We start from the raw sequence: 25,775 nt of genomic DNA on the forward strand, positions 1-25,775 counted from the left end.
CCTTTCGCTTTTCTGGTTCCACTTGGGAATGAGGCTCAGGCGAATTCGTCGAGAGCGAAATATAAGCTTCACTTTTTAGACGGATGCCGCGGTTTCTATCGCTGCAATTGCGGAAATTTCCACACTGACAGGTCCTTGATTGTGCGGAGCTCAAACGAAAACCAATGTGTGTGGGGTTTGACGTATTATGTGATTGTTTTGTGTGGATATATTGCACCTAAACGTCTCAGAACATGGTCCTGTTTGATTGGATGTCGAAGGTTTGAAGTTATCTCGCAAAAGGTGCATGAGTGATTGTCTTCTTGTTTTGTGGATAGCAAACGTTGTAAACCTCGGTTAATTCATTCGTCGAAAGTTCTCTTACACCTCTGGATGAATTGCGTGAAAATGCAGCTACCAATATGGCGCTCGCATCTTCAATAACATCGGGGAAGAAACGCGCCTGTTATAGGTTGTGAAACCTAGCATATGAATCTACGTTGAGGGGAAATTACTTCTGCTCAAGGCCTCATTATGGCTAATGGTACTGTAGAAGCTCTGTATCCTTATACTTACGAAGCTGGTGACGGGCGAACTATCGCGTTTGCTACAGGAGATCGCTTCACGCTACTAAACAAAACGAATGGAGATTGGTGGCAAGTTAAAAAGGGTTCGGAAAAGCCTATGTACGTTCCAGCGTCGTACATGAGAGAAATTGTACAAAGAAGAACAGATCCAATTTACGAAAATGTAGAAAATTTTGATAACAATCGCCCCTGCAATGGCGAAAGTGTGACGATTGAGGAAAACGGCGCTGAAAGCGTTGAGGAAGAAAACAATTCGATCGAAGAGAGTACAATACAAAACGGTGACGATCGCCTCGATCAACAACAAAACGAAGGAACTGCTAATTCGGAGGAAAATTTAGTTGATTCCAATGGGGTTTCAAGTGAATCAACTGGATTTAAAAGTGTTTCGTCCAGTGTTAAGTCGCTGGCAAAGTCGTTAGAATTGGTGAGTGTGATATTTTGATTTGTGTTCAACCCGCGATTTAGGTTTCAATTTCCTTTGTTCTGTGTTGTTATTGTGGATCAAAGTAAATTTGTTTGTTACCGTGTTTGATAGATCAACAATATTGATAGCTAAAGAATAATAGACAAATTCGACCAGTTATAGATAAAACCAATTCCGAAACATCTTACAAATATTGCTTATTTGAGGGCTAGGAAAATCTTGTCATTTATTGAAAAAATAATTCTGTTATTGATCACAAACATGGCAAAAAGATCGACAAAAGCTATTGTTAATATTTATCACGCAACTTTATTGCTTTTCTACTCAAACTTTCACCGTGCTCTTAGAAACTTTACAACGGAAACGTGTCATTTTTTGTTTGTCGTTAAGGATTTCAAAACAATAAACACCGATCGCTTTTCGTCATTTGCGGACTGCCAGACAATAGCATTCACCAAACCAGAACAGAGTAAACAATGCACTGGAAAACTAGAGCTTTCGTTATTGTACTAGATGGAAATACTGGAAAACCTCAGAGATGTATATAGAAAGGTCGAGGTCACATAATCTGTAATTGCTTTTCCAAGCTATAAATAATTGGCTACTTAGAAATGACAGGAAATTATTCGCAACACAATATTTTCACTTTAGTCTTAGTTGTATGGTCAACAGAGACGATTTCCAAGTGTTAACTATATTAAATATACCAAACATAACAACTCAACTTAATCAAGCTTAAATGAACTTAATCGAGCTATTGGGATCAAATGAGTTTGGCAATTATCAAACGAATTCAAATTCTCACAAAAAATTAAAGCATTTAAATGCAATTAAATGTTGATCGAGTTCATGCACCTTACCTTGGAATAAAACTTGGCAATCCAAGACCAGATTGTTCCATAAAATTGTCATCTTCGTATTGTAAAAACCTTAGCATGCACAGCAACAGCAACAAAATGTTATACTGTTGAATAAGCTTTGTTTCAGTTTATTGCATTGCTCAGCTTGTTACATGACTTTGTTGTGAAGACAAATGCCTCATCCAAAGGGGCTGTCATTAAGGGCCATAAACCGTAACACCCGAGTTCACTCAATGTCACAAGTGAAGATAGGTGCTATGTTTTGCGTACAGAGTGAAATGTTGTGGGTGATAACTTTAATTCAACGGCTGCTTAAAAACTTAATGACAGCCCTGGACTGCATAAAGGACTCTGAACACGTGGGGGCAAGATGCAGGGACATGTCACAGCAACATGTCGCATCAAAAAAATCATTTGTTGTTCACACTGAAGGGACATGAAGCAGGGTGTGTAGTGGGGACATGTAGCAGGAACAAAATTACAATATGTACACATGCAAGAAAATGTATGAGGACATGTTGCAGCGACACATCCCCAGTGTGAACTAGTCATACATGTTGGTATGTCTTAGTTATCATCTGCAAAACAACAATGTGAAAATTTAAATTCTGTGAGTTTTGAGACAGTGAACTACAGTGTACCAGTCTAGTTTTTGTTGTTTCTTTCAAATTTCTATTTGGGGTGCACTCTTCAACTATTCACCTAAAAATCAAAGGGGGTAAACACATTGAGTAGGTCGGTCATTGCAGGATTCTTAAAAGAATTTCGTAAAAAACAAATAAAATTCTTTTTACCTAAAATATATATTTCTTATTTTAAACTGGACTCTTTCTTTTGTTTTTGCTAAATTCTTCTACAGGGACATGTTGCAAAACCGTCCACACGAGGGGACATCACATTCCTGTGACATTTTGTCCCTGTGACATGTCCCACGAAATTTAATGAGTTGAATTCCTTGCAACATGTTGCAGGGACAAAATTGCCTCAAAATTTGTGTTGCATGAGCCAAAAATTGTCAGCACACACGAGGGGACGTGTCCCTGCAACATGTCCCTGCTACACATCCCTGCTTTATGTCCTACCAGTGTGAACAACACATGATTTTGTCACTGCAACATGTCCCTGTGTCTTGTTCCCATGTGTGCAGAGGCCTTAACACCTTGAAGTTAACTTTGGTAAAGGATTAGGTTATTAAAATCTTTCCAATTACGTGCCCTTATATTATTACCAGGCATAACTAATCGATGATCAATGACATCAATTGGTAATCAATGAGTAATCGATGGGTAATCAGTTGATTAGTCATTGATTATTGGCGATGATCAATGAGTAATCGATGAGTAATCGAAGCCCAAAAATTTTGTGGACTAGCGATTACTCATCGATGACATCGATTACTCATTGATGTAATTGATTACTTGAGCAGTTTTCAATTGAGTGTGTAAAACAAAAACAAAAACAAAAACAAAATTTCTTGCCATCACAAGACAAGAGGGAACCAGAAAGAAGGGGGGGGGGAGGGGGGGGCGGGAGAGGGGGAAAAAAAAAAAGGGGGAAAAAAAAAAAAAAAAAAGCCCCCTATTGATGTTATTGATTACTCATCGATGACGCATCGATTACTCATCAACTATCATACTGCACACAAAAGACACATTTTTTGCTTTCTTGTACCTTTTTGTGATTTTTTTATCTATGTTAGTCATATTAATTTTTGCTTTATAACTGGCATTCTTGTTGACGAAATTACGTCCTCAGAAAAGGTCAAATAACCTTCCGGCATATCAAGACGTGAAGGGCTAATTACAAATACAGATGATATTTCAATATTTCACTTTACCCAACTCTTTATTTAATAACAAAACAATTGAACAGGAAAACCAACCAGTCTGGAAATGAAACTAACAAGTACGGAGACAAGAATCGACTACAGTGGAACCTCGATTTAACGAACCTCTATATAACGAAGTCCTCAGTATAACGAACGATTTTCTTCAGCCCGGCCAAAATTACAGTAAAATGTATGGAACAGAACCTCGATATAACAAACCTCGAGTTAACGAAATCCTCGTTATAACGAACACAATCCAGAAGCTCAAACGTAAAATATACCTCGATATAACGAATAAATGTCAACATGTGACGAAAGATGAGTACGAATCAAATCAACAAGGATGAAATTTGTTTGATCTTGTAACAAGAGGGCAACAGATCATTACAGCGCTAGCTGTATACATATACAAACTGTGACAAACACAAAAAACCTCAACAGTTCGACTTTATCCTCTTTGTCTCTAGTGAGTTCTATTAATTATTGTTTTCTTTATCTTTGAAGGCTTCTTGTGGAAAAGAAATACATAGCTAGAATTTCTAGTTGAATGCCTTTGTTTCTTTGTTTACCAACCACTTCCACTGATATTTGTCCTCTGTGCTTTAAAAATGAGTGGAAGACACGGCACAAGGCACGCGATCCCTGAAGCGTTTTGTTATCGAGAGGATGTTCATTTTGAGGAATTTCTTAAATGGAGGACGCATTAAGTAGTTTTGTTTGCCTGTTCAGGCTTTAGTACCGTAGCTATATACAGATCTGTACTGAGACAATAGCTTCGTATAGACATTAAAGAACGAATGTTTATTAGTAATTGATCAGTTCCGTAAATGCTGGGCAGTGCAGTCCAGTGCAATATAACACCGTTGAAAATTAAATATTAACTATACCTCGATATAACGAATATTTTGGTTGTTTTTCCTAAAATTCGTTAAATCGAGGTTTTCGATATAACGAACTCTCGATATAACGAACAAATTTCCCCAGTCCCTTGGCCCTTCGTTAAATCGAGGTTTCACTGTACGTGGTTATAGATTTTGTTCGGTGGATGTTTGTCAGCAAAGTAAAACTGCTTCGCGGCTTAGGGAGACAGCCGTCATAAGCACTTACATTACGCACCGGAACAGCTGCAAGCACTTTTACTTTCTGTACTTTTTTTACGTGTAACCATGATACTGTTAGATTGTTATGGCGTGTACAAGCTTGAGTATGAAATACTTTTACAAGTTCCGGTTTTCAATCACGAGACTATATCGATAAGTAATCAATGCAATCAATGACTAATCGATGACTGATCGATGCAATCGATGACCAAAAATTTTGTGGCCTATCGATTAGTCATCGATTACTCATTGATCATCGGCAATAATCAATGACTAATCAACTGATTACCCATCGATTACTCATTGATTTCATTGATGTCATTGATGTCATCGATTAGTTATGCCTGGATTATTACCTGCCCTTAGAATACCATATGGGAAGCGCAGTGGCCTAATGGTTAGTGCGCTGGACTTTGGATCGAGCGTTCTGAGATCGAGCCATGGCCGGGGTCACTGTGTTGTGTTCTTGGGCAAGACTCTTTACTCTCACCCCTCCCTCCACCCAGGTGTATATTAAATAGGTACCAGCGACACAATGCTGCGGGTACCCTGTCACGGACTAGTCGTGACCTAATGCTATGGAAACCGGGTTAAGCTCTGGCAGTGTGGGTCGCATGGCTCGTGGCTTCCCTTTTTTTATTAGAACGCCATATAATGAGTTAAATAGCTGTGAGTCATGATTTGATTGTTTGGAATAACATATATGAACAATTTTCTTTGGAAACATGGTACCCCTGACCTTATATTTAGTGCTTGCACAATAATTGAAAAAATTGTCACATTTTTTTCCTGGTTCCAAAGCAGATTCGACTGAAGCCGCCATTTACCTTTATCAAGTAGTAAGGGATTTTGTAGCATTTGTTGTAAGCTTGCTAGGCTAGTGGTCTACACCTGGCACATGCTCATTACTATAAAACATGTTCTGTACATCTGCCATCTTGTGTATGTTGTGTTCTTACAACACAATTCTTTTTCTTTACAGTCCGGTGCCCGTCCAGGAGGAAGCTTTTCGGCACCAAGATCAACAGATCGACCAAAATCACAGTCCCTCCCAGTTGGTTGGGTTATAATCACTGATGAATCAAGTGGTCGACCCTGTTATTACAACTCTAAGACTAGCGAGACAAGTTGGAAACCCCCAAGGATATCGCGTTCCAGAACCCCTCCCCCAAACGATGGGGTAAGTGCTGTGAGTCTGTTTTATGGTGCATTTAATCCAGCTGCTATATAATGTACAGTACCTGGATATGATAAAGAATGATAATAAGATTAGTGGACCTTCTACTTTTGCAGTGTGACCACTTGAAACGGGCCACTTGGAAACCAAACAAACTAATAATTTTGAAGAATACAAACAATAGTTCAACAACAAAATTTTAAAACACAACCCACCCCTTTGTCTCATTTCTTTTGCAAAATGTAACCAAATTCTCCTGGCTCTTGCCACCTTGGAAATCCCGCCTCCCCTTCCCTCGCCTCCTGTCCCCTTTTCTCCTGGGATCAGGTCTTTCTGCCCACTTCACACGGTAGGAGCAAGAAAAGCAAAACAGCAAGAAAAATGTTTAAGCTGAATCATTTGGGTGTTGCACACATTGTATTCAGGCTGACTGTGATGTACTGAAGATTCTAATCATTAGATAATTTCCATTTTATAAACATCTGTTTTGAGAAGAAAATCTTCAGTTAATATTTTGTCATTGTTAATTATTACTATTATCCTCAACAGTGGGCGACACCTCCCCTAGGATGGCGTATCTCACGCAGCAGTTCAACTGATGAACTGGTTTATGTTAATGAATATAGTGAGGAAGAAGTGAGTATTTTATTGGCCAGTTTCCAAATTGTAATCTGACTTATATAAGTATCTGCTTCTGCTGTATATAAGTTTTTTTTTTTTTTTTTTTTTTTTTTTGGGGGGGGGGGGTTGGGAGGGGGAAAGGGACTTATTTTAATAAATGTTTTTTTTTTTTACATTGATTTTTATAAAATTGGCAAGTTCATTTTTACATTGATGTTAAGTTTTGTTTTATTGTCTGTTTATTGTGTACATTATTTTGTTTTTTATTTTACTGTGGGATACCTGTAAAGTAGCTGGAAGCTTAGTGTATATTCACATGACATGAAGTGATCAATTTAAAGTAGGAATATATCGATCTAAATCTCTTGTGTAAGCAGATGATTAAAAAATAGTTTGACAAACTTATATCAGGAGTTGTGCTGGGTTCAAACTACTGGCTGTGTTCAGGTAAAATCTAAACTTGTAAACAGTCGGAATATTGAACACAATGTACGTACATGTAGATAAGAACATATTGGTAGCATTAATGACATAAATGCAATTATTTATTAAATAAATTAACTTTAAATTGCTTTATAATTATGTTTTCAAGTGGATGCCTTCAAAAGACAATGAGGGAAGAGTGTATTATTACCAAGTCAATGGTGAAGCTTCTTCTTGGGAACTTCCAGAGGTAAATTATCAAATTATCTCAGCTTCAAAAATAGGGTTGCAGTGGCCTAATGGTAAAAAGCCTTACAAACTCTGGGTTTCAGTACAAGATGGTATTGCTTCTCTCTCTTATTAAGTTAAATGCATTTTTTTCACTGATTGTATTACATTCCCATGTTCAGTATGTCATTTTCTTCCAGCTTATAGCCTGTTAAATGTCAGTATGTCATTTTCTTCCAGCTTATAGCCAGTTAAATGTAAGTAATGTTCACATAAATGCAATCACTGGCTTTCTGCAGGTTGAACCTGCCACACGGCAGTCTTTTGAAGCACTGGATGTCACCTACAGAAGACGCTCTCCAAATCTCAGTCTTAGAAATTCCAAGTGTCAGTCTTTGCTGACATCAAGCCCACGAAACTCACAAACAAATCTTGCTGCAGCTCCTTTGACTGCAGCTGCTTATGGCTTCCCCCCACCTCCTATGGTGAGTGCATAGCTTCATAAAATCGCTCCAGGTGACATTCTAGGTACTACTTTGGCTACATTCAAATGTTTGCTTGCACCATAGGTGGCAGAGCAGGGGGGTCAGGGGGCACTATAGCCCCCCAAAACAAAAATTTGGGGGTTCATTCCCCCCCACAATTCAGTGCCGAAAGTATCGCTAGTGCAGCAGAAAGGGGTTTGTCAAGACACAAATTGTTTTGTGAGGATTGTGCTTGGCGGGATAATATGAACTTTCGAAGATGGTCCTTTCCCAAAAATGCTACTAGGAGGGGTCCACAATCTGTTAAGATTACATTTGACAGGCATTGGCGACTTCAGAGCGTACATTTAGTAATAGTAAGTAAAAGTAAAGTCTTTATTTGACGAGGGTAACACATTTTCTGCCCTCTGACATCTTAAGAACAACCCAGGATCGTCTGCATTGTCACAAATCGATTACGGACACACCAGACACTGTTAAAGACATTTTGGGAAATTCGAGTAGGGGGATTCCCCCCCCCCCATCCGGGGTATGAACTTTGCTTGGAATATGATGCCCCCCCCCCCCAAAGTTTCAAAATGCTCTGCTGCCTCTATGCACATACTTCATTCATGCCATCCTCGCTTGTGTTCTTACACATTTGGTCATACACTTGACCACGCTCATGCTTTATACCTGTTATTATACAGTGTACACCTCAACTGCTAAAAGACTTGCTAATATGCAGGACGTGTTTGCTTGTGTTTTGCACATTTGGTCATCATTTGATATCTGACCTTGTACGTGGTTCACCTTCTATAATTATTCACCTCAACTTCTGCTAATACATGCTAATATGCAGGCAATATTTGCTTGTCTAAATGAATGTTTTACACATTTTGGTCAATACATCTTCATGCATATTATACACTCTCATCATTTGATTATATCATGACTGTTGATAATAAACATTCCTTAAACAAATCAACCAATCTTTGCTCGTGTTCTGCACATTCTGTTTTATGCACCTACATCTTCATACAATTCACTATAAGCTCTATCATTCAATTATAATTTTCCCTGTTGTTTACATACTTGTAGGCTTTATACACTTTATCATTCTAAATTCCATAACTTTAAGGTGTTTTGGTTTCATAAGTTAACTACTACAAATAATTTATTATTGTTTGCCAATGGATATCTGTCATGACTGATTTAGAGGAATTAACAGATGCAATTTTGTCGAGAGAGTTGTAGAGCCAGTTTGAGTCATATTTTCCATGTTTCAGTCAGATTATGATGATGAATATTAGACAAAAGAAACATTAGTAAAAATCAATTATTGTAGTATGCTAAATTGGTTTCTAGTGTTATGATAATAAATAGGCAGTTGTATGAAAAATAATTTTATTTTGGATGCACTAAACTGGCCCTATCCCCCACCCGGGGGAGACTAAACAGGGGCATCCTATTGGACAACAGATCTGACTTTACATTTTTTTTTAAGTTTTTTCGGAGAAAATCATGATTTTTCCTCAAAATATCATTAAACATGCAAACAAAGTTGGGCTGTCACCAAATTCATTTTAATTATTATGTTATTTCTACTTTATTATGGTATTTTATTAGTTTCATGAGAGATCAGCATCTGTACAATCCAGAGAGAGTGTGTCGTCAGGTGGAGAAGATTACAACTGGCCGGCACCCCCAACTCCTACAACAGATAATGTGAATTTTGTAAGTACAGTGTATTAAAAAGTTTCATTGGTGGGAGACCTTTTGCCAGGCATAACTGTAGTTGTACCATGAATGGAAATTATTCAGGGGTTTCAAAATGTTTTGAAGTAGGCTTCAGCAGCTGGGAAAGAAGGGGGCTGTAACAACGCCAACCTTATCATTGCGAGCTGATTGCTGTGACATGTGTAACCGGTAACATATTAAGAAGGAGCCGCTCAGTTGCCGGCTTGTTTTGAAGACCCTGATTATTGGTAATCTGAAGCCAGCATACATGTATACTAGCCTGAAAGTCATTTTCACTAGCCCAAAAAAATCATTCTTAGCATGATTTTTTCCTATAAAATTTTAGCTTTCTCATTGGGCAAATGAAGGACAACATCCACCAGCCCAACTGCAAAATCCACTAGCCCCAGGCTATCAGACATGTGCTTCTTTGCATGCTGATGATTGTAATGAACACCAATAATAATTTTAATACCCATTGTGAAAAAAAAGTTGAAGTCAAGGATAGTTTGTCTCTGCTTACAGTTCCAGGAAATAGAAAAACAAGGAGTGTTAAATCGCAAGAAATTGTTAGAAGGAGGTGGAAAGAAGGTCAAGTAAGTATTGTTACAGTGCTGGAAGTCAGAATGAGTTTTATTTTAAAAATCATAATTGAGTCAGCGGATGACTTGCTTTGTCTCCTTCTCATTGGGCAAGTAAGCATAAAAAGTTACTTGTCATAGTTGACCAGTTGGGACTTTTAAGCTGCATACTCTGACAGCCTTTTATCATTGACTGAATAAATGAGAACTTTAGTTTAATACAATAAAAATATTAGTATACAAAAACAGAAAAAGAAAGAGAGAATATTCATTTAATTTTGCTATTTACTGGTTTTTATATTTGCCACGTGGGAGTAGAGAACCTTAATTTTTAATTATGCTTCTCTTGAAGATGTCTAAGAATTTTTATAGTGCCTAGTTCTTTGGGAAGATTGTTTCATAAAGTGCACCACTTTAATCACATTTTGGATAGTCAGTTCTTAGTTTGGGTAGAGACAATAAAAATTATTTTTTGTGTGGCCTCGCGAAGATCATAGGATGAAATTTTTGGAAAGAACATGTTACAGAGATAAACTGGGGTGAGCTTATTATCACATTTTAACATTATTTTAGTTCATCTTTTGCTTTGCCCTTCTTATCAAGAAGTTGTCTCAGCTAATCAATAATAATAAATAATACCTGCTTACCCAAAACGCAAGTTAACCTTAAGTCAGCCAGTGGGTTATGTTCTTAGTATAAAGTGTAAGTGTTAGTTTACAAATTACCGGTTTTGTGTGTTTGCAGAAAAGTTTCCTGGACGCCGACCTTTGTCATACTGTTTTCCGCAAATTTGGTGTTTTATAAGGACCAAAAAGCATCTGCCCAGGTACAGTTAACAGTTCATTATTTGTGCTGTATTGTCTGTGAGGGGCTGTTTTATAGGAGAACATCTTGACTGGGTCAAGCGATATTTTTGCTATCTTAATTAAGCAACAGCGCCAAGCAATTTATTACAATGATTACAACATATAGCACAACCTTGATTTCTTGATTAACCTCAGAGGAACAAAACTTGGTTTAAGAAACAGGAGAGTTTAAGAAATGGGACGTAAAATTGCAGTATTCAACTAAATGAAGCAAAGTCTAAGGAAACAGCTTTTGGTTCAAGTGCTTATCAGGAGCTTTAAGAAATTGAGGATTTGAGAAATCAAGATTTCACTGAACTTGTTAGTTTATAGTCAGCAGCTTGCTACATGTAGGTTGAAAAATAATTAGTTATGTTTGTAACACTTACAGAAACCTGGTCTTCCACATGGCAAACCAGAAAGTAGTTGTGTTTTACAAGGAGCCTCCCTGGAGTGGGCTCCTTCAGCGACAACCAAGAAGAAAAATGCATTCCAGGTACTGTACTGTACTGTACATATTGTTGTTTTATCACTGAAGTGTTAAATAAATTATATAAACCGTATATTTATGACTGGTCCCTTTGAAAACTAGATTGTTTTATGTAACAATCACAACAACAACTACCATAACAGTATTTATTTTAATATACTCTGTCATTGTAGTTGTTGATTGTGGTTGTGAAGAACACATCAAGGGATTTAGCCAAGCCTAAATGCAGAGTTTTACAGTTAGACAATTACATCTTAGTAGCCTGCATTTAATTCTGAATTGACACGATGATGAGATTTAAAGTTTTCTTTACGTACGCAATAGATGTAGATAGACATGACATTGTTGTGTCTGTGAATGACATCTCTAAGCTTTGAATTAGCGGAGTTTAGATTTGTCTCCTACTAGCAACCTCTGTTTCCTATCTTACTCTGTGAGCAAACTACTCGTCTTATTTGTTTTGCTGACGTTGTTACAGTTGAAGTGAAATAAACACCCCTCTCTTATAAATGCCTCATTTATTTAATGCCCCTCCTAGGACCCCTAAAATTTAATCGATGCGCCAGGCGTTTATTAGATCATTTATGGTAGTGTTATCCAAAAAGTTATTTATACTAGTCATGTGGCCTTTTAACATGTTGAACCCACATGTAGTGATATGGCCCTCAATAGCTCTCATGAACCCCCTGCAACTACCTTATTACATGAAATTTTCGCGACACGTTAATTTCGCGATTCTTAAAAAATCGCAAAATTAAAGCGAACATTAAGTGTCGCGAACATAACATGACGCGAAAATTAAGTGACTCTTATATGAAAATAATCAAGAAAGAATAAGTTAAGTACAACAGAAGGAAGGAATTTTCAATGTAAATGGATGTTGTCGTCAATTGACTCGAGAACAATTACCCATGCACGTACAAGCATGACCTACTTGTAGACATTGAGAGAACTTCTGTGTTGTTGCTAATGTTGAGATTTAGTCCCGCCCTTGCGTTTGTGTTAATTTTGACGTTATTGTTCCTTTGATGAAGTCGTTATATTTAAATCAAATGCATGTTAAATAATATTGCCAAGGAAATGTGTCTTATTCAAAAACGCAAAATTAAAGTGATTCAAAATACAAGATTTTCGCAAAATCGCGAAATTTGCGCACCTCAAAATCGCGAAATTAACGTGTCGCGAAAATTTCTTGTAATAAGGTAAGTGATAGAGCACCTGACTGGTACATGCAGATCATACGTGTAGGTTTGATTCCTGTAGTGAGAACAATGAGAGTTTTTCCAAGTACCTCGTAATTAGTCTTTCTCATATTTCCACCAAGTTAATTTTTTTGCCTGCAAGGAAAATTTTCGGGACTCAAGGTTAAAAAAACACGGACTAGTTTGTTAGGAATGGTCATTACATGTTTTGTTACGTAGAGAGCAAGCATTAGACTCTTTTGAAACTAAACTGCTTCCATTGTTTTGCAGCTGAATTTTTGATTTTCTTTTATTGTTTGGTAATTTCTTTCAGATACGAGCAGTGTCTGGGCTTGTGTTTCTCCTTCAACACGATCACCAAATGGAAGCAAATAACTGGTTTAGTGCCATAGCTGCTGTTATCAAGAGATTGGTAAGAACTGAGTATAACACGTTTTCTGTGTTTTTTGGATTGTGGTGATCATTCAGTTAGAGCAGTGGTCATAAAATCATCATTCCTACTAAAGCCCCTCGTGTTTTACTTTAATGAGCAAGATGTTTTGCTCTCCCAGTGCCATTAATAACACTGTATCTTAAATCAAAACATGTAAGCTGCAGTAGGATAACAGTCATTTCATGCACAAGTTGTCAGCTTCGTTTGTTTATATTAATTTTTTTTATTTATTACCTGAAAACAGTCATTTCATGCACAAGTTGTCAGCTTCGTTTATTTATATTAATTTTTTTTATTTATTACCTGAAAATTATTTAAGTCTCCCTACAGCCCTTGTGAAATGTCATCGCTTCTGTAAGCACTGCTTGTCATTTATTCTTGCATGAAATTATATTATAAGCAGTGGTGATGTGCAGTGACCAGAAGGCTAGTTCTCATATTATCCCCCTGATCACATCGATCATTTGCAAATACTGAGATGATTGTAGGCAATCAAAGTGTTTGGGGGTTCTTATATGATTGTCTTGATTGCCAGGTAAGAGGGAAGACCTATGAAAAACAATCAGTTTTGCTCTAGATCCAGCACAATGGCAGCCTTTGATAAAAAAGAGCAGAACTCATGGCCTCCTGTCTTCTCAGTTATTGCAGTTTTACAGCTAAGAAGGGAAAGAGAAGCTAGAAGGATAGAACATGGGGGTGCCAAGCGATCATGATTGCCCCCCAAACACCGCAGATGTTAGTGATCGTCTGTGTAATGTTCTCATGTAGTGGCCCTGATTGCAAGAAAATGTTTTGAGGTGATAGAGGCAATAGAAACGATTGGGGTGATTATATGGGAACCAGCCTTTTAAAATGACCTTATGTTGTATTATGATCATTTTGTAGAATGAAGAAGAGCCTCTGCCAGTTGCAGGTTCAGTTCAATACCAGTCATCACAAGGTATTGTTTTATCTGTCATTCGGTAAAGGTAGAAATTACAATGAGAATCAGATAATCACAGCAGTCAACAATGTTGGTGTTTTAGGTTTGAGGATTGGGGTGTTGCTGGTGGAGGACAAACAACTATATAGTTTTGGTTGCAAAGCATTCAATAGGGCAATCTTTGCTAGCGTCATTGTTTACATTTTGCCTCATTAACATACGACATTGTGTAGAAAAGGAATCATGCTATATACAAAGTGACTCCAGATATTTAAAGAGCTTGTGAAACTTAATTATTGGCGAAATTTTCAGCTCTTTGTGTGAGGTATAACCGTTCAAAAACTGCAGAATTTCTGGATGGCAAAAGTGCTAATGGGCCCATACATTCTTTTGAAATATCAAGTTTTCAAACCTGCGACAGAAAAAGTATTTAATTCATCAGGCTTAAATTTATAGCGAATGTTAATCGTACCATGTACTTTCAGTATTTAGAACTTATATTTTTGTAGCTCAATCAGAAAGTGAAGCACTTATGATAATGAGGCAAATATTGTAAACAAAGATTCCTCTATAATAAGCAAAAAGAATTACCGGTATAATGAACTGTGATAAAATGTTTCTTAATATAAGAAAACTTTGTTAAAAAGCGACAACATTTTGACATGATTATCAAGTCAAAATGAAGGTTCATAAAAATGTATTTTTACTAACAGATCAATCACACAGAATCAAGCTATTGTTTTTACTTAGTATTTATGCATTTTTATTAACTTTCATTTTGACTTGATAATGACGTTTACTCAACATTGAAACGTCATTGCTTTTTAACAAAAATGTCTTTAACGGTAAACGCTGAAATTGCAGTCAGGAATATTCATAACACAAATATTTGTCTGTCGCTGACTAATATCAAACGTTTTAAACAACGTTTTTTGAAAGTTAAAAAAACGTTAAAAACATTTGATATTAGTCAGTGACAGACAAATATTTGTGTTAAAAATGTCTTAATACATGTATGTTCTCAAGGAACATTAAATCGCAGTTTTATTGCTTCTTATGAAATGATTATTATTATTATGAAATTGATAAGGATAGCTTGATATATATTATGTTGAATAGCCCATAGGTGAGAAACTTAAAACAAATTGTGCTCAAAAAGACTTGCCGCTGCTGTAAACATTTAGAGCATACATAACTGTAATAATCTTTCATGTGTTAAATAATAGTAACAGGTGGTACAGGTTTTTTTTAAACCAATCATGGAACAATGAATTTGAAACCACTGTATGTTCTGGACAACAAAATATAATTGATTGCAACAATTGATTATGGTTCATGCATAATTGACTGTCAAAGAAAAATAATTTATTCATGACAAAAAACGGCTGTTGATAGTACATCGAATATCTCTTACTTGCTACATTAAGGGCCTCTTCATATGATCCCGGTTGACCGGGCTGGCCCAGTTACCGAGATCTTGGTTCACTCCTATTTTCTTGTAAAATTTTGGATGTGTTCATATGAGAAGGTGGGCCAGCCCGGTTACCGATATCTCGGTTTCTGCAACCGAGATCTCGACAACCGGGAAGAATATTTTCCCATATGAACGCTCCAGCCCAGTCGCCGGGACGCAACTTTTTTTGAGAAAATAGCTTCCCTTTCGTAATTGGGTGGTCCAAATGGTAACCGGTTGTTTCGCCTACGAGTTGTTTCGCTAACGACCAGTTCGCTAACGAGTTAGGTCGATTCGCTAACGTCTAAAGTCGTTCCGCTAACGAGCTGTAGGTCGTTTCGCTAACGTATTACGAAGATGATAGAACATAACAATCCACATTAAAGACCCGTTGAGTTTGACGATGACATCAAATTTAGCGACGTAAACACGACAGTTTAAAACATACCGTAGTTAAATATGTCTCCATGTTTGTCCGAAAAAGGACTGGAAGTCAAGTCCCAGTCCTCCGCGTAACGTAAAAGACTGATTAACATTGTAGACAACTATACCTCATCAAAAGTTTATTTCACCCAGCTTTTTTTCAACAATCGACCAATCCGGGTCGGCTAACTGAACATATGCAAATTACAAAGACTTAAAGTTTAGTGAAGTTTTGTAAGCAAAGCGACATCACAATATGATCATCAGTAATTTAGCGATGTTTTGTAATCAAAGCGTCTTCATATTAATTGAATAAAAGTTTGGCGAGGTTTTGTAATCAAAGCGACTCCATAACTGATTAAAAGTTTCCCCGTAACTGGAGCGTCTTCAAACAGCCCATCCGCACCAACAACGACACTGAGGGGTGGCACAACGCACTCAATCGTCGAGCCGGTGGCAACGATAGCTGGGACAAGTACGATAAGAAACAGAAGACCATCGACCAGCTCCTGAAGACCTGCGCCCGCCTTAACGGCCCGGCTCGTGACAACTCAGCTCGTGCTCAATAATTCACTGATTGTAAATAGGAGTAAGGCTTCGAGAAAAATGTGTTTAGGACTTAGGCTTCGAGAGAAAAATGTTTGTAAATAGTTTGATTTGTAATAAAATGTAGTTACTTTGATTACTTTGTTGTTTTCATTTCATAGCGTAAATCTAGAAATACTAATTTGAATTTACACTGCACAATTTGCCTTCTGGGAAACAAAATGATGGCTTTAAGTCTTGGAAATTAGAGCTCGCTAACTTCGGGCTTTCAAGCTTAACTTTTTGAAGCGATTCGAGTTTGTCTTTCGGCAAGAGCGTGAGTTCGATTGTCTTATTCTGTTGATGAAGAAGCTTTGTTTCTCTGTTGATGAAAAAGAGCTAAAAGAGACGTCAAGGTATTAACTTAATACGTTAGCAAAACGACCTACAGCTCGTTAGCGAAACGACTTTAGACGTTAGCGAATCGACCTAACTCGTTAGCGAACTGGTCGTTAGCGAAACAACTCGTAGGCGAAACAACCGCAATTCGTCCAAATGGTTTAATTTTGCCTTGTATCTATTTCCACTTCAGAAATATGCGAATTAGCTTTATTAATAAAGTTACAAGGGTCAATAAAGCTACGATAGTCGCAAAAGATGCAACTTTATGTGTCGCCATTTTGCCTTCGTTTCTTGAATTTTATCCCCGTCAACCGGGCTAAAATTTTCCATATGAACAGAGGTCAAAATCCGTCCTGGTAACTGAGACAGCCCGTAAACCGGGCTCATGTGAAGAGGCCCTAAGTATATTTTTGTCTGCTGCATACGTCGAACCAACAGAGTGCAAGATTTATCCAATTATTATTATCAAAGATTCGAAAATCAGGCCAACCCTATTATTTCCAGTGATTGATTGTGAACTTGTAACTGATGTGAACTGAAAACTGGCGAGATTAGTTACAAGTTTGATTACCAAATTTCCCATCTTAGATGAGCCAGGGACACCAAATGGCGATGAACCAGGGACACCAACCACTTTGCAGCCTGTCGAACTGATTCGCACACGCAGTAAAAGGGCAGGTAGCTATACAATAACTTGGAAATGAATATACCTGAACCACCTTGTATAGGATAAAAAAACAGCACATGAAAGTAATGCTGTTGCTTTTGTTAAAACGGCCATACACCTGGCTGGGTTTTATCTGCTAATGTACAGAACATGTTAAAGGGACTGTGTCATGAATTTTAGCCAAATTAAGCCATTGGAAATGACCATCAAATTTGATGAACTTGTAAAAATAACCTGTTCAATCGGTGAAAGAACATTTTAGTAACACAGCAAATGCAAAAGAAGGTACAGATGGCCAAAAGTGACAAAGATTGAAACAGGTTGCAGTATGGGTTTTTGAAATATTGTTGGGCTGAACAGTTTTCAAAGTTAGATCATTTGCTTGTAACTTTTAGTTATAATGCCTGTGAGACACAACTGGTTGTAATGAAGCTATGTATTTGTCATTTTTATCCAATGGATAACAGGTAATTTCTTTGCAAACATACGTTTCATAGCAAGTATTTGGCAAAACGTGGAGATTTAAACTTAACTCAGCAGTGACACAGTCCTTTTAAGTTATAAAAACAATGTATGGCATAAATAAAACAGCACCACGTGAAAGAGTAGCCTTTATTTAATGATCACACACTAAGGTATCAGTGACAGGCTTGAAAGTCAGAACACATTGTACAGAATAATAAACAGTAACAGGAAAATACCGCTCAAAACTTTTCTTTTTAATGGTTACATACTAGGGTTTCATCCAGACTTAGAAGCTTACATCACACCTTGCATAAAGTTATCAACAGCATCACATGAAAGAACTACTCAGACTTTGCTTTCATTTAAATGGTTGCAAAAGTATAAAGCTTCACAAATTTTGCTGTACATTCAGTCTGTTTAAATAACACATTCTCCAAGTAATTTTCTTGATGTTCACAAAGTGATTGAATTTGGACTCACATTAAAAATTGTACTAAGAAAGGTAAGACAGGAGTAAATGATAATAAAAGCAGTATATTGTTTTTAACACCAAGTATTGTGCTTCAAATCATTTCAGGCAGTGACAGGAATGAGGACAAGAGAAACATCAGAGACAGATTACGCAAACTTATTTCAAAACGACCTCCTATAGAGGAACTGGAGAAGAAAGGAATTATTAAAGGTAACTACCGAATACCGGTAAACTAATGTGTAGTTTCATCATTTAGGTCCGTATTTATGGCGTAAATTACCCACTAACATAAGATCTTTTAAGTGAAACCATTAGGAAAATTAACTTGGGAGAACTGTTGGACGACAAATGTGGAGCAGAATGCTTCTTATGTAGATCTTAGTTCTTAATTTTGCACCTTTTTTTTCTAAATTCTACATGTTATAATTGTCTGTTACAGATCTTAAATATTTATAATTTCTATTTCTATTTTATTTCAGTGTCCACAATTTACTAGCTCTTTTTTGAGCTTAAGTTTTTCTTAAGTTTTTAGACACTTTTAGGCTCTTTTGAAGTTCGTCTTCCTAAATCCAAATTGGTGTTAGCTAACCACGGCAGTCTTGACACTAAACTTTAGGTGGATAATGTTTAGATGATTTTTACATACGACAAAACCTGCTACTGAAAGTTCTGTCATTGTGTGTGTCTACCCCATAACAGTTCCCTTTTAATTAATGTAACTATTAATGTCAAATTTTCAGAAAGTGTATTTGGCTGCCACATTGCGCATCTTTGTGAAAGACAGAAGACCACAGTGCCTGTGTTTGTTAGTTCATGCATTGCTGCTATAGAAAAGAGAGGTAGGCGTTGTTAGATTAAATGAGTAAAGTACAACCGAATCCCTGTGTAATGGCCATCCTAGAGACAGAATCAACTATTACAGGGGGGGGGGGGGGCTGTTGAGTTTACAGTAGTGTTTGGATTTTTGCACATTTGGTATGTGATAACCTGCCCTTTGTACAGAGGTGGCAGTTCAAAAGCAACTGGGAAAGTTATCTCATGTGGGAGTGTTACTTCACTTGTGGTAATAATTGAAGTTCCTGTCGTGATTATCAATATCATTGCCCTTTGTTCCATCAAGAACTTGGTCCTGTCATTATTTTTCTTGTTAATTTTGGTCCAGGGCTTTATCCCTTGCCTCTTCTGGACTTCAGCTCTGCCTCGTGTGGCATGCTGGGCAGCCTTAAAATAAATAATGTGTCTTTATTTCAGTTGATAAAATACATATCAAAAGTTACAATGGTTAAAATATTAAAAAAAGAGCTAAATACAGGAACAAGAATAAAAATTAAAAATAAATTACAATATTATGACAATTATATTTAAAAACTATATAAAAACTAACAATTAACTGCTAAATTTGTCTAAAAGCTAACCTCTTACTAAAACTATTCTTAACACGCTCAGTTTTTAGTAGAGATAATACAATATTTGCTGACCGTAATTGATGGGTAGAACAGTGCCGCTTTGGTAATTAAGTTTTTAAAGTAAGTTGTTGTGCGCATGTAATCAGTTCCCAACTTTGACTCAGCCATTCGTTCTGACAAATTTGTGTTTGTGTTGTCTAACACTCTTTCCTAGGTATAAAGATTTTGATGTAAGTTGTTTTGTGTTTCTTTTCTCTCAGGTCTGTCATATGATGGTTTGTATAGAGTGTGTGGCAATGTCTCTACAGTGCAAAAACTCAGAATAATGATTGATCAAGGTTTGTACTTGTTTACAGTATTAACAGTTTAATCGCAAGGAGAGTGGTCTTTAAATTTCAACTCTAATAAAAAAAAATGGTGTCATGAATAATATGCTATCAAGAAAACGATCTGTCAGTCATAAATCATGTTTGCCAGTGAAGGAGGTTTATGAATAAGTTATAGTATTAATATAAATTAGTTCCCTGTTGGGACATGTTGTAACATTTGAAATAAAAGTTTGATTCAAGTCCAACAAGTTTAAAGACCTCGTGGAGCATTCCTGACATAATCACAATACGATGCAATTTGACCTGCCAAGGAAAACGAAAATTGGTTCGAGAAATTCAGGGCTTTCAAGAAATTAGCAGTAAAATTGCATTTTTCTGCTTAGTGAAGCAAACTTAAGTTAACAGCATTTGATTCTAGTTATCGGAAGGTTTGAGAAACTGGGATTCCACTGAAGATATAAAATGACCCAATCGTTGAACCATTGATGTATGAAGCCAACAAGCTCAACAGTGGAGCTCTTTGCAACTGCTTACGTTGCCATAACCTTTGAAGGTCTCTTTCTTGAAATATTTTAAACATTCACATAATGTAAAGTTTAAATGTTGTTGTTTGTTGCAGAGGAAAAAATAGTGCTTGGTGAACCACCGTTTGATGATGTTCACGCGCTCACTGGATCTCTAAAGCTTTACTTTAGGGAGCTCCCTGAGCCTCTTATTCCTTATGATTTCTTTAGTGGATTTGTCGAGGCAATAAGTAAGTAAAAGACCTTTATATTAGCTATTTCATCTTAATATATGGATCTAATGATCTATGTTAGGGTTGAATTCCATCCAGCACTACCATTAATTTTACAAGCTGTTTTCTTTCTTCAATAGTCCGGCGACTTAGCTCCTGAATTGTGCGATTTTTGATACAAGCACCAAACTTTGCAAGATTACAAGCATTCACATACTAATCAATTCTTGATATAGTGCCAACGCTAATTTCCTATTTTCAGTTAGAAAACAGCAATGAGATTTTCAGCCAAGAGGCCCCTCCCCCACGAAGCACTTCTTCTTGTGCTTTTGTACACCTTTTATTGTAGATTTTATTGCAAAACTACAGATATGAATGCTTTAAATTAGGCTTACCATTGTTATTTTTTGCCATCTTGTAATACCAATAATTTAATTTCCCCGCCCTCTGTTCCCTTGCGTCTTTCGTTTTGCGCTAGCGTCCAGGTCTCTCGCGATTCATTCTCCGATCCCAGCGTTCGCCGTTCGCTAACAGAAGAAAAATAGGAAAATACAGAGGGCTGTGAACGGTCTAAATAACAGCATTTCATTCTAAATTTTGTACGTGCGACTTGGTATCACTACCGGACATAATTGAATTTGTCCTGGTTTGCCAAACCAGGACAAACAAATATTTCACGAAATTTCATTGATTTTAATAAATTACGGTTTCCATGGAAACTGGCGTTTTTCGGGCTTGGCACTATATCTGAAATAACTTCTGTTGGTGACCACTAACTTTCATTGTGCCAAGTTTCATGCTTGTATTAAAAAGTCCTCAATTCAACTAAAATTTCGAGCTAAGGCGCCGGTCAACAAAGGCTCCTAATAGGTTTCCATTGAATTTGTTGCTGTGTTATGCATGTACCTTTTGTTCTGCCGATAGAAAGAGCAATCGATTTTTTTGTAATATACCTGTGTGATTTACTCAAGAATTAGACCATGAAGCGATTTAGACTATGAACGTGCATTTTCTGCAAGCGGCTGTCAGTGAGGTGTACCTTAGTTGGCTATCAATCAATCAACAGTAAAAGTTGCGTTTACCAAGAAGGCTATTCAATAATCATGGGTACTAGCTCTGCTCGGCTTTTAGTCTCTTTTGTGGCCGTTGTTTTGAGCTTGTCACGCAGCGCTCAAACCGGAAGAAGCCTTGCGCGACGACCCAAAAAACGACGAAGGAGACTACAGGACTTTTGAAGTTTTGTAATAAGCCAATCAATAAGTTGTTAATTGTTACAAATGGGCTTTATTGCTATTTTTTCTTTAACTGTGTTTTTTACAGAACAAAGCACAAGGAAAGGCAAGTTAACTGCAATGAGATCTTTGGCAGTTCAGATGCCAAAGGTCAATGGGGAAACGCTTAAGGTGCTGCTGCGTCATTTACGAAAGTAAGTAGACATTAAATGAAATAAAATGAAATGAAAATTTGTAAGACAGAATTTAAGCTATTTTTTAAATAGGCAAAATATCACATTCTCCTATTCTTGGTTTTCACGTGACGTCATCAAAATTCTAAAACCCAAAATTGCAAGACCCCTGAGTTTTTATCCTTCACTGCCTAATAGACGTCCTTAATATATACCTTGTTAGGGTTTCTACCTTAGCATTGGCCATCTTTAAGAAAGAGCATTTTGAATTTCGGAGTTTTACGCCATACTAGATTAAAGATGGCCGCCAGAAGGCTGTCACGTTTTGTTAAAAAAAATGCCTTATCCTGCAATTTGTAACAATCTGAACAGTTGAGGTTTAGCGAGAAGTGTTTATGTGAATGTTAACTTGTTCATGAGGGTGATCCGACCGCTTTTTGTAGCAGTATTTAATGCCAGATGTTTTTATTGATTTCCGGCCGCCATGTTGGAGCCCAACTGCTTGGGCTCCAACATGGCGGTTCCATACTGTGCTCTCTAAATTTGCGAAAAACAATTTGTCGGATATAACTCGAGTACGGAAAAACGAACAGACCTGAAACTTGGACAAGTAGTTTATAGAATAGTTTTCTACAACTTGTATTATTCTTGATTTTTTTGACTCAATAGTTTTGGATTTATTTTTTTCGCGGCGTGACAGTGAAAACCACCTATTTTGCGAAAGATCTGTCTTGCAGATTTTTATTTTATTTTGCATGAATGTTTAATAAGAGCCAATTTTTAATTTCTGAAATTTTGAGGTAGGGTCATACATGTAGATTTTGAGAAAAACGCCATTGAAACTACTTGTGCCCAGTCCCCTCTTAAGCTCCCGGTCGTTCATTTTGGCTGTATATTGATTGTTTATTAGCATTTTTATCGCTCAAATGTCGCATACGATTGTTGTACGCTGTAAAAAGACAGTATTAATAGGAAGATTAAACATTTCTGAACATTTTTAAAAAGAGTTTAAAGTTGGACTTATTTACCCCTTCAAAACTGTAAGAAAAGAAACTTGTTACGATGTTTCCTTTACATTTATTAAAATGTATTACTCTTGTTACAAATTTACCTATTAATTTATTATTATTAATCTATTAATTTTATTATTTCAGATTAATGGATCAGAGTGAAGCTAACCGTATGACAGCACAGAATGTGGCCATCGTGTGGGGTCCAAATCTCATGTGGCCGCGCTATGATTCAGGAGACATAGCTGTCAATATGGTGCACCAAAACCAAATTATAGAATTTCTTCTCTTGGAATATGATCATGTGTTTAAATAAACTTAATCTATAGAAACAAGAGGGATATAAGAAAAGTAATATACTTATCGAATTTTCTGTGAATTAGAATATGTAGTAACATTTAGTAGCTTGTAGCATGTGAAGTCTTAAAGTAGTTTTTCGTGGTAACAGTTTATAAGAAACAACTGTTTACGAGTAATGATACTTCTGTGTATTCACGAAGGAATAACTCAAGGTGTTTTAGTTTTCAATTATTCAGTCAAGATATGACAAAGGTTTGGTCATTATTTCCTCATTGAGAATAGGGCCTCTTGTACATGTATATAGTTTTTCGAGACGTATATTTTGAGACGCAAATCCAAGTTGAATCAAATTTAAAATAGCATTCGAAATATTAGTGCTGAATTAGAGGACACCGTCTAAAGGGCCCACAAGCTTAATAAGATTTAAGGACTGTGTCACGGCTGAGTTTAGTAATTATAAGTTACAAACAAATGAGATTAACTTTGAGAACTGTTAGGCCGAACAGTTCTCAAAGTTAATCTCATATCGCAATCTTTTTTAATCTTCAATTTTTGTTCACCCGTACCTTTTCTTTGTATTTGTGTTTTTGAAATGCTCTTTCACTGTTTTACCTGTTTTTTTTTTTGTTTCACTCAATTTGGCGGCCATTTTCTTATGGCAAAATTTGGCTTAAATCCGTGACACAGTTCCATTTTGGAAGACGGTTAAAAATCCATTATTTTCATAAGGATATGAACTACAAGGTAAAACAAACAATATCGAGTTCTCTTGGCCCTTTGCACGACCCAGTCACATGGTACAAAATCAGCCGTGCTGAGCCGCAAGTTTCGCAGTGAGATATTCGAAACAAAGGAAGGTGAAGCTTGGCTGGTGCAAGTCGCTTTGTTCTGAATGTCCTACCACATGTTTTGCGGCTTAGCATGGCTGTTGTTGTACTATGTGAACGGTTCGTGCAAAGGCCCTATTCTAAAATTTAACCAGGCAAAATTCCACACTGATGACGTGGCTCTACCGTCTAGTGCCTTCTTGTTGGTTCTTACTTACGCGCCAAAATTGAAAGCCAACCAATCAAAACACTACTCGAATCTCTGTAGTGCTACGCCATCAGTATGGTATTTTTGGGTCAAACTAACACTTCTCTCAAACGTCTTTTCTAGACCAAGAGTTCTCAGTTTATAGATAACTTTGGTTATTGTTTATAGGTATGCAATTTATTATGATATTTCAGGCTGTTTAAGACATTCACCTTACATTCTTTATTACATTGTATAGATTCGGAAGATTGTGCGAATAACAAAACATTCCTATTTTTGTGTCTTGGGAAATTGTTACAGCGTGATAAATAATTGCAATTAGATTTATCGTACTTCACTCTTAACGTGTTTTTGCCAAGAGTTGAAGTGACATATTGGCAGAAAAACGTGTGAAGGCTATTGTAGAGACCACCTGTTTCACAAGTAATTTCTGTGGTCTAAAATTAAAGTGGTAATTCAAAAAGTGTATAGAGGGAAATAAATTTTATAGTGTTATAGATTTGCTAAGTCAGGCATTGGTTAAATAAATTTAATAATGAGTCAGTAATGTTTAGCATTTTCATGGCAGTAGTTTTTAAGGTTCTAACGTCATTTGTTCCAAAAAAGGAGAGATTTATACGAGGCTCTTGATTTTTTCAAGTTAAACAAGTGGTATACTTTTCCTAGAAAAACGCAAGCCGTACTTTTTGTGTGGAAGAGTCTGTATGGTATCCTAATTATTGCCTTCGTTGCTTGCAACTCTAGAGTGAAAAGGCTGACAGCCTGCGTACAGATCTCTTTAAATTTTTGAGTGGTACTTTCAGTTATTCTGACGAAGACCCTGGTTGCAGAAGGGGTCGAGGCTCCTGTGCTCTGCTTTACTTTGTCTCTGCTTTTTCGTGTCTGTGTTATCCTGTTTTGTAAATAGGTTTGTGATGCATGTTATGTGCACCGTAGTGTTGACTTGTAAATTGTGTGGCTTCTTTTCGAAAGTTTAAAGGCCCTCGAATACAGTGAAGTCTTTTGCTGTCAAAAAGTGATGCACGTACGCATTGCAGACCTGTTTTGTCCTAGTTCATCCATTGCCACAAAGGAATACGTACTTGATGTTGAAAGCTTTTTTTCCAAGCAGAAACATCACGTCATTTAGTTCTCAAACGTACTAATAAACGATTCCTTGATTGTCTTATTCTACAAAGTTAGTTTTAACTTTCAAATAAATTGAACATTTGAGAAATGTCTTTCATCAAATCATTTTTAC

At 36.8% G+C, this 25,775-nt stretch overlaps 1 protein-coding gene across 3 annotated transcripts; it reads left to right on the plus strand.

Annotated features, from left to right (window-relative positions):
• Nucleotides 1–51: 51 nt before the first annotated feature.
• LOC144661520 (rho GTPase-activating protein 15-like) lies at nucleotides 52–25,078 on the plus strand. 3 transcript variants are annotated; one of them, XM_078522313.1, is made up of 18 exons: nucleotides 54–993; nucleotides 5,764–5,961; nucleotides 6,508–6,594; nucleotides 7,172–7,252; nucleotides 7,530–7,715; nucleotides 9,324–9,431; nucleotides 9,960–10,030; nucleotides 10,760–10,841; nucleotides 11,252–11,356; nucleotides 12,866–12,964; nucleotides 13,871–13,925; nucleotides 17,299–17,388; nucleotides 18,420–18,524; nucleotides 19,055–19,153; nucleotides 19,981–20,058; nucleotides 20,669–20,803; nucleotides 22,106–22,211; nucleotides 23,345–25,078. In XM_078522313.1, the coding sequence occupies exons 1-18, from the start codon at nucleotides 514–516 to the stop codon at nucleotides 23,514–23,516; spliced, it is 2,337 nt and encodes a 778-aa protein (XP_078378439.1). In that variant the 5' UTR covers nucleotides 54–513; the 3' UTR covers nucleotides 23,517–25,078. The 3 variants fall into 3 exon arrangements, with proteins under 3 accessions (XP_078378440.1, XP_078378439.1, XP_078378441.1); XM_078522314.1 differs by lacking the exon at nucleotides 17,299–17,388 and having other exon boundaries at nucleotides 52–993; XM_078522315.1 differs by lacking the exon at nucleotides 7,530–7,715 and having other exon boundaries at nucleotides 56–993.
• The last annotated feature ends 697 nt before the right edge of the window (nucleotides 25,079–25,775 follow it).

Source organism: Oculina patagonica, chromosome 7 (assembly GCF_052425735.1).
Source record: "Oculina patagonica isolate OP01 chromosome 7, crgOcupat, whole genome shotgun sequence".
NCBI classification, from domain to species: Eukaryota; Metazoa; Cnidaria; class Anthozoa; order Scleractinia; family Oculinidae; genus Oculina; species Oculina patagonica.